At 35.9% G+C, this 14,216-nt stretch overlaps 2 protein-coding genes across 5 annotated transcripts; one reads left to right on the top strand and one right to left on the bottom strand.

Annotated features, from left to right (window-relative positions):
• Positions 1-125: 125 nt before the first annotated feature.
• On the bottom strand, positions 126-3,952 carry LOC125648805 (thialysine N-epsilon-acetyltransferase-like). 3 transcript variants are annotated; one of them, XM_056148597.1, is made up of 5 exons: positions 3,837-3,952; positions 1,030-1,081; positions 732-800; positions 506-651; positions 126-364 (listed from the first exon to the last, which is right to left on the bottom strand). In XM_056148597.1, exons 2-5 carry the CDS (start codon positions 1,058-1,060, stop codon positions 188-190), a joined length of 423 nt encoding a protein of 140 aa, XP_056004572.1. In that variant the 5' UTR covers positions 1,061-1,081; positions 3,837-3,952; the 3' UTR covers positions 126-187. The 3 variants fall into 3 exon arrangements, with proteins under 3 accessions (XP_056004572.1, XP_048731755.1, XP_048731757.1); XM_048875798.2 differs by lacking the exon at positions 3,837-3,952 and adding an exon at positions 1,693-1,943; XM_048875800.2 differs by lacking the exon at positions 3,837-3,952 and adding an exon at positions 1,560-1,580.
• On the top strand, positions 1,520-14,211 carry LOC125658994 (galactose mutarotase-like). 2 transcript variants are annotated; one of them, XM_048890472.2, is made up of 9 exons: positions 1,520-1,664; positions 3,629-3,706; positions 3,856-3,986; positions 4,509-4,666; positions 7,897-8,106; positions 9,358-9,445; positions 10,080-10,209; positions 10,831-11,008; positions 13,977-14,211. In XM_048890472.2, exons 2-9 carry the CDS (start codon positions 3,642-3,644, stop codon positions 14,049-14,051), a joined length of 1,035 nt encoding a protein of 344 aa, XP_048746429.1. In that variant the 5' UTR covers positions 1,520-1,664; positions 3,629-3,641; the 3' UTR covers positions 14,052-14,211. The 2 variants fall into 2 exon arrangements, with proteins under 2 accessions (XP_048746429.1, XP_048746430.1); XM_048890473.2 differs by having other exon boundaries at positions 1,563-1,664; positions 3,588-3,706.
• The last annotated feature ends 5 nt before the right edge of the window (positions 14,212-14,216 follow it).

The raw sequence follows: 14,216 nt of genomic DNA, 5'->3' as shown, positions 1-14,216 counted from the left end.
CCCTGTTGCATGCAATCTACTATATTATGCTTTTCAAGTACTGATCGCACTATTTTTCTCCACGGAGAGGCCGTGTACCGTGATATAACTTATTCCGATGCCTCTGTGACAAATATTCCAGTAGGTCTGGTTTTTCTTATTTTATATAATGAATGACTCATAAAATAAATATACTATAAAATGAAAGTCATACATCAGCTTTCGCGGCCATTTTATCTATCGCACTTCCGACTAATCGAAATAAATGCCAGTCTTCCGTTTCCGTCAGATTTACGGCCCCTTGGCGCTTGTAGTAGTCAATGGAAGATTTGTTCCAGGCAAGGACAGCAAAGTGGACGCGGGCACATTTCTTCTCAACGGCGACCTGCGAAGAACATTTAAAATATATCAAATCTATTTTCAGCGAGTTTTAAAATTTCTAATGCACACGTAAACGTACACTTTACAAGTAATGATTGTATCAATAGTATATGTAGTTAAGCTTGTCACAGTAGTAAATACTTACCTTACATACAGAACCCATTAACCTTGATCCGATGCCCCTCCCCCGGTACGCGGGAGATACGTACAGATCCTCCATATAGATGCATTTACCCTCCCAGGTTGAATATATGTAGTAGTACAAGACATAGCCAATCAGCTTGGAGGAATCTGAATGTAAATCATAAATCTGTAGTTATCAGATAGACAATCATGTCATGACGTTTTATACTGTAGTAGGAGCACCATACCGTTTTCTTGATTTTCTGCGACGAAACATTGGAAGTATTTTTCTTCTCCAAAACCATCTTCACGTAACGCTATTTCACAATGAAAAATAGAAGTAGTACTTGTATATCCACTATTTAATTGTAAACAGAAAAAAGAAACATACAAGCAATATTAAAATTAGTAAATTATGTTATTTGTTTGTCATGTGTAGAAACTATACATTTTAGAACAATTAAAATTGATAAATAACAATGAATGCTGGATTTATTGCAATTTTTATTTTTAAAACAAAGTCTCAAATTATTGAAAAAGTCTTACTTTCTACTTTCATATTTACTTGTTCCTCCATTTTTTCATAAACTGCCAGCTCCTGTTGGATAAATCTTTTAATCATGTAATGAATATAATTATATCAAAGTTATATGAAAAACTTGAAAAGCATAGAAAAAAAGGTTGTAGAAGGGACCTCATATATAGTATTTAGGTACCTGATTGTATATTGTAGAAAATACATTCAAAAGTTGTACAGGTATATTATTAAATGCTTTGAATTTGATGAGAAAAGGCCCAGAGAGAACGAAATCAATCACAAGAAGCAAAAATACCTCTAAGATGTCACTTTTCACAACAAACACACAGTATAGTCGCATGTATTTAAAATTTTCAACTGAATGAAGTAAAAATTCAGGGTTTTTTTTTCTACCATCAGGCTGCATCATATATCCTATGCTCTCGACAGAACATTAAAAAAGCAGAAGAAAATAGATTTTTTTTTAAGCATGCGTTATACGTTCCTTGTGTGCATCAGAATCTCGCCGATATAACGATAATAAAACTGGATTTCTCACCCTTCAGAGTTTCCTTACTTATAGGACAGCCCATGCAGATTTGGAATAGTTTTACATTCTGGATTTCTGCTCCTAAGTTCTTCCTACTTTTTGCCATCACTAAAGGTTAGATTAATTGATATAATGAGCTTACTGTGATAAGGTCCAGAATACCCTGACAGTCAGGCTCATTTGCTTTCCGTACAATGATCGACATTTTACAAGGCTATTACTCAAATTAGGTCAAAGCGTTATGGACCATATACGAGTGGACGAACGTGTCATAAATACTGATTATATTCATAGCATTTAAAGATTACAAAATGCATGGCTGATTAGATGATTTGAGTACGAGTCTAATGTTATTTTGAGTGTGTATAACATAATCAGACATTTAGGGAGAGGGCGATTCATGTTTTTTTTTGTTTTTTTGTTGTTTTTTTTTAGATATTGCGCCTTTGTAGTAAATTTTATTACAATGAAATGCGTTGAAGCTAAACATTTTAAATACGCACGAGTTTCCGAGATCTGTAGAAGTAATGAGGTCGGGTGACGTCTCCTTTAGGTTAGAAAAAGATGATCAAATAAGGCCACTGATAAGATGGGGTTTTTAGTGTTTGATTTGACAAAAATCTATAAAACTTGACTGTTGGATACCTTGTACTTTTTATGCCCCTTTCAAAGAAGAGGGGCATGTTGCTTTGCACCTGTCGGTCGGTCGGTAGACCACATGTCCGCTCAATATCTTGAGAACCATTCATTTGATCGTAATGATATTTCATATGTGGGTTGGTTTTGAGTATAAGAGGACCCCTATTGTTTTTCAGGTCAAAAGGTCAAAGGTCAATCTACTCTGGACATAGGAATATACTATCTGCTCAATATCTTGAGAACTCTTTGCTTGACAGACATCAAACTTGGTACGCTGGTACATCCTAAGGAGTAGATGACCCCCTAGGTCAAGGGTCAAACTGGACATAGGAATATACTGACCACTCAATGTCTAGAGAACCCTTTGCTTGACAGATATCAAACTTGACTCTGGTACATCTTCAAGAAAAGATTACCCCTATTCATTTTGAGGTCACATGGTTAAAGGTCAAGGGTCAAACTGAACATAGGAATATACTGTCCGCTCAATATCTTGAGAACCTTTTGCTTAACATACATCAAACTGGGTACACTGGTACATCTTCAGGAGAAGATGGCCCCTATTGATTTTAAGATCACATGGTCAAAGGTCAAGGGTCAAACTGGACATAGGACTATACTGTCCACTCAATATCTCGAAAACCCTTTGCTTGACAGACATCAAACTTGTTACAATGGTGCGTCTTCAAGAGAAGATGACCCCTATTGATTTTGAGGTCACATGGTCAATCCACTCCTGACAGGCAGATACTGTCTGCTCAATATTTTGAATTGGTGATACTACTATCAATTAAATGATGCATATCTATAACCCTTTTAAGTTTTGCACCATTGGGGGGGGGGGGGAATATATGTTTTACAAACATCTCTTGTTATCTATTAACTAATAATCAGAGTTGTCAGTATGGCTTTTTCTTGAAACTCTGACATTTGAGCTTCTTAGCAAACTAATTTCCATGTCTGTTGTCGGCATCTCCTCATGTCCTATGTCAATGAAGATCATGAATCTTATATGTTACCTTGTTTGATTATCTTATTGGTTCTCCCACTTAACTGGAGAATTAAGGTCGGGTGGGTGGGTGGGAGTAACGAACTTATTACGACTGTCCTACTGGTCGTGGTAGCTCAGTGGTAGAGCGTTCGCTTCGTAAACAGGAGGTCGTGAGTTCTAGTCCCGCTTTAACACGGCCATGGCACGAGCAGGACTCGAACTTATGACCTCCCGGTTACGAAATGAACACTCTACCACTGAGCTACCGCGACCGGTATTATCGAAACAAACAAACTACGGTCCTGGCAATGCCTTAAACAGCGTTACTCTATATATTGGTATGCAGTTTGCTAAGTGAATACACCATATCAATGAACAATATTAACCAACTGAACTTTTTTCTCCAGTGACTATTTTTAGGTTTGTAAACGGTAGGGATTATTTTCAGCTGTGTCGTAGAAATGGCTGGAGTCACCCCTACGCAAGACTCATTCGGAACCTTGAAAGACGGCACGCTCATTACAAGGTACTTAAAAACAATCAAAATCACAACGTTGAAATCTTCTACGGGGAATTGGTAACTGTAAACTGTCTCGAGGAACAGTAAACTTGCTAAATTGTCCTTATGGGAAGTAAATAGGTACATACTAGCTCACCTTTTTTCTTTTTCTTTAGATTTAATTTCACCAATTCAAATCATGTGACCATCCGTGTGATCGATTTTGGCGCCACGATAACTGATATTCTGGTTCCTGATAAAAACGGGAAAGTCGAAGATATTAGTCTAGGTTTCGACACTGTACAGGGTAAGTAATATGTAAATGTTTGATAATGTCCGTATTTTGCTAGATGTATGAGATTCTATCATTATTTTGCTGGGTTTCAACAATCTGTACAAATTTGCGAATAATGATAATGATAAACTGAAGATAACGAACAGCGATCAATTTCATAATTCCTATAAATAATACAAAATTAAGAGTAGGGCAAACACGGATCCCTGGACACACCAGAAGTGGGATCAGGTGCCTAGGGGGCGTAAGTATTCCCTGTCAACCGGCTGTGAACCCTATATCTTGATCAGGTAAACGGAGTAATCCATAGTCAAAATAAGTATGTAAAGGACTGGTCTAACAATCGGTATGAAATATGCCAAATATGTATTTGTAAATTAGATCGTTATAAAGACCATAGAATTTGCGCAATGCTGACTTTAAACGAGGCTATCGAAACCCTTGTAACATCAACTTATTTGTCAGTAGCATGTAAGTTATTAAAAAGCTATTAAGAAAATTGTTTTCTAAACAAACATTTACTCGGTTTAACAGATTATGAATCCCAACACTCGTACATCGGCGCTGCTCTCGGGCGCGTGACGGAAAGAATAAAAGGCGCTAATTTCAAACTTGACGGAACTGAATACAAAGTTTCGGCCAATGACAACAACACTCACCAGGTCCACGGCGGGACACTGGGTTTCGACATGGTTAGTATGATATAAATGTCATCAGTAAGATCAGATTTATACTTAATGCTTACCTTTAGAGAACAATTCAAATATAGGAATCATGCACAAAAGAACTACACAGCTAACTCTGGATTCCCGCCTACATTTTCAACTTGTACAATTTAAAAAAGCTTTGCAAGTTTGCTAATGACATCTTTTTAAAATGCAAAGTAAAATCCATCAGTAATTGATTATTAGCTTTAATACAAGTGTTGATTGTTCTTAATTTTCAACTCCTTTTGAGTAGAGGGTAGATAAATATGTTCCTTGAAACCGGGTTTTAAAACGTCAATTATTTTATAATGTTTATTGATATCAATATATAACCATTTAATTTGTAAAATTACTTTATATTAAAGAGTAAAAAATAGTTAATCTTCATTTTTCATTTCCCACACGTTAACCTCATTTGCAATTGATCACAGAGTGAACATTTTCGATAAATTTGCTAAATGACAATTTATAATACCTACAAAAAGGAATTTGTGTTTCACGGCGGGGGAGGGTGGGGGGGGGTAATGTTTTAAAAATATTTTCCGCTTTCCATTTATTCCTATATTTAACCCAAATTATAAAGTTATCTCTCTTTGTATTGTCAAATAAATCAAATTTTATGAAAATTCATATAAGTATCTAAACTGACTTCAAAAATCATTTAAAAGTGAAAAAATGACCAGAAGGTAGACGGTGAAACAATAATATTGTTCTTTGTGAGTTAGTTACCTCTTCAAAACTCGAGTTCTCTCTCTCTCTCTCTCTCTCTCTCTCTCTCTCTCTCTCTCTCTCTCTCTCTCTCTCTTAATTTCACAATACATGACGGTGAGGCTTGTCGAGTGTCTTTTGTGCATTAAGAGAGTTTAAGAAAACTGCTCTTATCCAATAAGACCCATTTAAAATCCCTTCGAAAAACCGGCTCCCATCTTCTCAAGTCACGGGTTATTGATTCGTTACCTCGCCCTCACAGGCACTCGGCGTTTTAAATATCTATAATTTAAAAAATTGTCTTCCTGTAAACATAATATTTTATTATATGATTGAATAATTCCTAGCTCTCTAATTGGCTGAGATCCAACAATGTAGAAATCATACTACGTTATGTTTACCTGCACGTGACCTTCCAGGTGAACATAAGGAATTATTTTTTTCCACATAGGCACCAAAAATAGGTCGTTGAAACTTACAATTAAAGCAAAGAACAATCTTGAAGGGTTTTTTAATCATTTAATCATATAATAAAACAATTATTGCTGTTTTTGAGGTCAATACGATGATTTAGACACCTTCGAAGTACAATATTCACCGAGCCCGAAGGGCTCGGTGAATATTGTACTCCTCAGGAGTCTAAATCATCGTATTGACCTCAAAAACAGCAATAATTGTATAATGTTTACAGGAAGACATTTTTTAAATTATGGATATTTAAAACGTGAGTGCCTGTGCTCGCACTAACTTTTGACATCACATGGATTCGGGATCGAGAATGACGCAATGTGCAAATAAAATTTAATCAGTCAATGGTGTTCCTTGTTTCAGATGCAAGTTTGGTTAAGAACTTAATAAATAAGAAGTTAAAGAAAATGCGTCTATTGATGGAAAGATAAGAGAAAAGCATTTAATACTTCATCTAATTGTTTCTTCAAAGAAAATAGTTTTCCGAAATTCAGTTGACGTTATACATATCTGTCTACTGGTAACTGGCCACAAATTCTACACCATATTGCTGGCGCTATGCCTGTTTGGTTTCGATATCGGCTGATTATAAAAACCGTTTTCTGATTGGCCCATGCTATAGGCTGCAACACCAATCACATGCTCCGTCTCGAATCCATGTTTTGAATGATGGTTAGTGTGAGATAACGAATTTTTCCTCTTTTCGATTGAATTCATGTTATCATAAGTTCAATTGATGCGCGCATCACTTTGATTAATGCGCATCAAATCAATTGTTGCGCGCAATAATTCAATTGATGTCTACAAGTAATGAAAGATATCTTCAATTATTTGAGCTTATGTTAATTTGCATTCCATGTTTATAGCGTTCGTGATCTAATCATTAAACAGCAATATTCATAGTATCTGAAGTCAAAGTAACAATCGATTATACCTTGAATTTTGGAATATCACCAGATTCTCTGAATAAAGCTATTTTAGCTTTGAAGATATTTGAAATGCATTATTGACCTCATAGATGATGCGTCGGCTTTCATGTTTTTCGGGAAAGCATATATTCGCTGTCGTGTCTGTCCGTCCCTCCAAACTTATATCTCCTAAACCTTTCATCAGAAATTGATCATAATTGATCACAAATGTTCCTCGAGACAAGGACGTTTGGGCCAGGGTCTCTCAATGTCATTTTGAAAAGGTCAAGGTCATCCAGAACGTATAACAATTTCCTTATTTCAACAGTTCTTGAACAGGTATTGATCATATATCACACAGATAATAGGTAAATGGCTGTAAAGGTCAAGGTCACTTAGAACATATCTGTGGAAAAAAACTCATTTCAGCAATACATGTATATTGTAGTGGGCAGTATAAAAGGGAACTTATACTGCCTTGCTAGTGAGCTAGCTTTTCTAGCTGTGTGGTAGAGTGTCTCTCTTGATCACACAAGTTAAGCAACGGCGATCGTGACCAGTACCTGGCTGGGTGACCGCTATACGTTACATTGACTTCTGGACAAAGGTCACCCAATGTCATTTTGTCAATGTCACTAAGAACATACCTTTTTCAACAATATTTCAAGTTATAGATCGTTGTGCGAATTACTTTCGGTCATTCAAGGTCATTTTCTATAGGTCAAGGTCACTCAGAACATATACCTTATAGGTGAAAAAACTCATTTCAACAATATTTCAGCAATTATTGATCATTGTGCGAGTCATTCGTCATATGAAGTAGTTCAATGTTTAGATGCAGTTCAGACATCAGTTTTACTGATATTCTTGTTTCAGTCGTTCCGATTCCAAATAGTATTCCTACGCCATAATTCGGCCACATAAAATATACATGTACGAGTACATGAAAATTGTTCAATGAAGATTTTAAAACACAGTTGAGTTTAAATATCGATAAGACTTATATTATTTCTATATTAGATACATCGTACAAAATATGGATTAATTTAGGTTATAAATAACTGTAACCTTAAGCATTGTCTCAATGGAACTCTGTAATGAATGTAATATTTTCCATTTTGGTTTTTTCAGAAAAAGTTTGAAGCTTCGGTTGATGGAGACACGGTCGTAATGAAGTATGTCAGCCCAGACGGAGAGGAAGGGTTCCCAGGGGAAGTATCGGCGGTGTTTACTTTCCGGTTCACAGAAGACAACGAGCTCATTCTAGGATACTCCGCCACCACAACCAAACCGACACCGGTGAACCTGTCAAACCACGTGTATTTTAACCTTGCCGGTCATGTAAGAATTTATTTTCCTTTTCACATTTGGAGGGTTGGGGGTGGGTGGGTATGTTTTTTCTTTCTTTATTTTGATTTCAGAATTTCCAAAGGTTCTGAAGTAAATTTTAAGGTCCATTAAAGAATAAACAAGAATAAAAACTCGCCGTCTTCAAATTGGCTCCAGTCGTAACCACGTTTGAGTAGGAGCAGCTCAAGATGCCTCGTCATATGTCCCACAACTACATTTTCACCATCAAATACAGATATGAAATTACAAGATCAGATGATACTTGTAAAACCTGGCGCGGATCCAGAAATCTTGAAAGATGAATCTTGACTTCCCATTAAAAAATCCCCATGTGGCAGCTGTCTGCATCATTTGATAATCCTAGAATGTGTAACAGAAAAAATTTTATTCTTATTTTCATCTTTGCAAGAATTTATTTTATATGAGTGAATTCCCGTCAGTGTAAAAAACCACAGGGGTTAAGCCCGTTTTGGCCCGAATTCTGTGATACCATTCATGTAAATAAAGATTTGTCTATATTTATGGCATCACAGAGTTCGGGCCCAAAACGGTGTTTTTGCTATAAAGACGTTTCAACTCTTAACCTCTCTTCAAATTAAAATTCATCAAAACTGATCAGTATGAAAAGAATATCTAAGTGTCTGCTTTACGTCGTAGTTTTCAAATTTACTTCCTGAAGTAAAATTTTACTTTTTCCTCTTTTTCAACTGATACAGAGGAATGAACAGTGTATGCATCTTCACTGAAGAGAACTACATTCTATTTCAAAATACAAAACTCCCCCCCCCCCCCCCGAGTTATTTCCTTGTTCTAGTTGACTCTAATTAACCTAAAGACTTGGTATATATATTTGTCTAAAGAATCTCGCTATTTGACATTTTTGCAACCCCCCCCCCCCCCCCTTAATAGAATATGCCTTTTTATAAACCTTCCCAATGGTCAAAATAGTGGGTCGCCAAACCAAGGGAAACAAACAATATTTATTTTTTCTGGTTACCAGTAGATGCCACATAGGGTATGATTTTGCATTACACCAGCTAGGTCCCTGATGAGGATTTCAAAGAGTTTAAACATTGTGGATATGTCTATGATAATTTGAGAAAACGGCTACAATTACAGTTATGTACATGTAACATTGTCAGTTTGTAGAAAAGCCCTCATGTCACGCAGAAGATTTCTCATGAGAAACAGTAATAGGCAGTTGGAGAATAAATTAATTTCCTATACTTAACCTGTTAACAGGGGGCCGGAAATATTGGTGACCATATTCTGACCGTGAACTCTGACCGTTACATTCCACTAGACAAAGAATTGATACCATTAGAGGACGGTAAGTGTCACTTTGTGTATAACCAGTAATGAGGAAAATCAGTAAGAAAAGAACACTGCAAGTCGTTAAGGAGGGGAATGTAATAGAAACCAAAGTACCAAACTTCAGCATTAGCAAACCCGATGTATTTAAATAACGTAATATTGATCCCGACATATTTAGTATATATACATGTAGTAATATGGCAAGTGAGTATGGTCCAGTTGTTTGATACTCTTTATATGATGTAGAAAAACGTTGCCAATATTATTACCAAACTGACTAAAAAAACGTAATAAAATTCACCAGACATATTAAAATTCATACATTTTGCAATAATTTTGTTGTCATTTTGACACTAGAATATATTTTGTTTTTATAGAAACAATGGCCAAAACATTATATGGAAGATTATAATTCATTGTGGAGAAATTGTACATAATTTTCATAAAATTTCATAGGAGGTCGCTTTTTGATTTTCTTCATTTCTTAACGCATTCCAGCATTTTAATGACGGTTCAGAATTAAAAAGTCTTTATGTCTTATTTGGCAGCTAATTATAATGCCCCTTTAAATAACTAAGACAAAAAGTTCATTGTAATGTAAGTAGTCATTATCAAGGCGTATGATTTCTTAAATTGCATCAATATTTTAGGCATTATTTCCAACGTGAAAAACACGCCATTTGACTTCACCACGCCTTCTCAGCTCAGGGTCCGGATGAAGGACGTGTTAGTTTCCAACTACGTATTTGAAGAGCACGGGAAAAGGAAGCACGTGGCAAGGTGATCAGTTAAGAGCATAATAGAATTTATCAAACTGAAGATGTCTACCTTAATGAATATATTAATTATACAATAATTGACGTGACGCCATTACCAATTATACCTGAGCTTATGTCTGGTACGTCTAGATAAGTGGCATTTTTATACACGCATTCATTTGAAAAAGTTTGTTGACTCTTTGGATATTTTCTTCCTACACGCGGAGACTATACAAGCAATTAGTTATGTTTGACGATCATTAAATCGATTTTTGTGAAAAGATGTAATGCATGGGAAGAATTCAAGATTATTGACAAATGTCATTCTGTCGATTAACGTGAAAAGAATAATGATTATTTTCATATGTATGAAAGGATAATTTCTAATAAGATAAATCATTAAATTTTCGTCTAGTATTTAAACCAACGTCAATCAACAAGAATAGATGACTGTTTTTAAAAACTTTTTTTTTCAATTAAATTTTTACCTAATGAAATCAATTCAGGAACAAAATGCCGTCTGTACTAAAGTTATGTTCCCGACTTCTCTTTCACGTGACATAACCGATAAGTTTCAAAAAGATGCACAGTTTGAAAAAGAAGAAGATTTTTTTGCCTCAAATTTTTATATTTAACATGACAGGTTGGAGCTTCCGTCCACCGGCCGGACGGTCGACTGCTATACTACTGAACCTTGCATGGAGACATATTTTTCCTGCGCGATGAGATCCATGACGGGCAAACAGGGCGCCACCTATGGCGCTTTTGAAAATGGCGGCATCTGCCTTATTCCTATGCAGTATAGCAGTGCCCTAAACATGGTTTGTTAGTCAGCATTCAAACTCAAACATTGAATTGAATATATTTTGACAAACACTTCAAAAGGTTTATAAGCTTAAGTTTAAAAACTTAGATAGCCCTCTCCCATTACAATAATTCATAAAATTGCCATATATTATGAGTAATTTACAACGGATACCAAAAACTACAATGCATGAATATTATTTGTATTTACAGATTGTACAAGTAGTTTCATAATAGTAAAAAAAGTACATAACTATTTTTTTCTTCAGAAAAAGGCCACTTTTATGTAGAAAAGATAGATTAAGTTGAAAAGTTTGCACATCAGAAAGAGAAGCATGCCTTCTTAGAATTAAATGCTCATCTATATAAATGTATACATCATTGAATGATAGTAATTTGTTCATTAAACAGTGTGTTGCTGTGGTATATTTTTACACACAAGAAATAGGTGGTAGTCCACATGAGCAATTTGGATTAGGTTTCAACGAAATAAATTTGCACATGTCGGTCGGTTGGTCGGTACACATGTTTTCCCTCAATATTTTGAGAACCATGCACTTTATAAGGATATTTCATATGTGGATTAGTTATGAGTAGAAGAGGACTCCTATTGTTTTTCAGGTCAAAAGGTCAAGGGTCAATCTACTCTGGACATAGGAATACACTGTCGCTCAATATCTTGAAAACCTTTTTCTTGACAGTCGTCAAACTTGGTACACTGGTACATCCTAAAAAGTAGATGACCCCTGTTGATTTTGTGGTCAAAGGTCAGGGGTCAAACTGGACGTTGGAATATACTGTCTACTCAATATCTTGAGAACCCTTTGCTTGACAGACATCAAACTTGGTACACTGGTATATCTTCAGGAGAAGATATCCCTATTGATTTTGGGGTTCAAAGGTCAAGGGTCAAACTGGACATAGGAATAAACTGTTCATTCAGTATCTTGAGAACCCTTTTGCTTGACAGACATCACACTTTGTACACTGGTATATCTTCAGGAGAAGATGACCCCTATTGATTTTTAGATCACATGGTCAATCCACTCTTGACATAGGAAGATATTGTCTGCTCAATATTTTGAAATGATGATGCTACTATCAATTAAATGATATGTGTGTATAACCCTTTCAATTTTGCACCATGGGGGCATATGTGTTTTACAAACATCTCTTGTAGTATATGTAAGTCAAATTTGTTTTAGCAGTTCCCCTACCCAGAAATATTTAATTTGAAACCTTTATTTATAAACATTACCACAGCTGTTATTCTGGTAGAGGACGGGTTTCCTTCCAAACGCACAGTCTGGAGGTGTCCTATATAACCTCCAAATTGTCCTATAATTAGTATAAATACAGAGGAAGGCAACTCCGTCCAAATCTCGAAAGGAAAACCGTCTCCCATCAAACTGGCTGTAAAGAATTGCAAAAAGAAATCGCGTGATGTCTTAAGACATTCATGATCAGCGTGATATTTAAATTTGTTAAAATTAAATCTCCCAAACAAAGTTTGGAGACTTTTTGTTTTGCTCGGTTCTTATATCATTCTTGCGCTTCTTGGTTTTTTCTCGCGCCTAAAAATGTCCTGCAGCCATTCTCCGTAAGCCGTCGATGAAGGTACTAGATACTCAAGAATATGATAGGCCAATGCATCTAGTTATGCAGAAATGAAATTGAAGGGGTTAGGATGCATTTTGGGGGATCAAATGGGTGGGGGGTCTAACACAGAACTCGATGGGGGGGGGGGGGGGGGGGACTCAATGAGAAGAGAATGACAGGGCCTACAAACTAGTATCAAAGCAAAGGGAATCCAGTGACCTCTGACTATGAACAAAAAAACTGGTATAACTTTAGAAACATATGGGCTCTTTTAGAAATGACGAGGGAGTGATGAGACAAACGAATTAGTATTAAGGTCAAGTGACTCCAATGACCTTGACCTCTGACCTTGAACATAAAAACTTGTATAACTTTAGAACCGGAATTGATAGAGACACGAGATCTTTATACATGATAAGTGGATACAAACTAGTATAAAGGTCAAATGACTCCCTTGACCATGATCATAAAAATTCTTATTACTTTATAATCGTGATCGATAGAGACCTGGAATATGATGAAAGGATGCTGTGACCCTGACTTTTGACCTTGATCAAAAGAACTCGTCTTACTTTAGAACCGGGGTCGATAGACATGAATTCTTTAGAAATGATAAAAGGATGTTGTGATATCTTCAGTGACCGTGAACTTTGACCTTGATCATAAATTAGAACCGGGATGATAGAGACATGGAATCTTAAAATGTGATGAAAGGATTGTGTGACCTACAAACTAGTATCAAGGTCGAGTGACTCCAGTGACTTTGATCTCTTATTCTTGTAAAGGTAGAAATGTTAATAACATTATTCTTCAACGACTGACAACCATGTTCTACACTTTATTTTAATGTCTCTGGTTGGAATGGATTTTGTGCAAGGTAGTTATTAAAGTGGAGGAAAACAATAGTACTCATTCAGCCAGTATTTCGTCTGGGAGACTATAATCATATCTTGTTGGTATTTTCGTTTGTGTGAGAGATGAATATACAGAGTGTACTGGATATCCGAAAAAACATAATTCTCTTTGTCTAAATAGTCTTAAGATCCTAAATAACACAAATACTGAGTCGAATATTCTCTCTCTCTCTCTCTCTCTCTCTCTCTCTCTCTCTCTCTCTCAGTTTGTAGTCGTATTTCACATGCGCAGTCATAATTGTCAATGGTCGGGAAATTCTTAAAAGCTAATTATCCGGCTAAAGTGCAGATAACTAGTCTAAACTGGTTTTGATCCAGATTGTAAAACTGCCAGAGTCAAATAACATGATGTCCTTTGCGATGCTTTCTATACATATTCAAACTAAGTTAGGAAAGAAATAAATGAAAACATAAGACAATCCATTAATATCATTATGGGATGTGTTGTCAAATCATTTCATATCTGTTTCAGCCTAATTTTCCTGACATGATTCTACGACCAGGACAGACATACACGCAGACAACTTCATACAAATTTGGATTTTAGCTGCAGATTCATTACCGGGCACCTTGTGAATGTACATACTTTATTCATTGTCCTAATTGTGGTTGACATGCAGTATTCTATTTGTCTTTGTGAGTAAACAAACTGTTGTAAATGTTATTTACTGGAGTAGAAACCTTTAAAAACCAATAGCCGAACTGACGGTTG

The sequence above is a fragment of the Ostrea edulis genome, chromosome 9, assembly GCF_947568905.1.
Source record: "Ostrea edulis chromosome 9, xbOstEdul1.1, whole genome shotgun sequence".
Classification (NCBI taxonomy): Eukaryota; Metazoa; Mollusca; class Bivalvia; order Ostreida; family Ostreidae; genus Ostrea; species Ostrea edulis.
The sequence above is the reverse complement of the archived record's forward strand: the minus strand, read 5'-3'. Positions and strand labels throughout refer to the sequence as shown.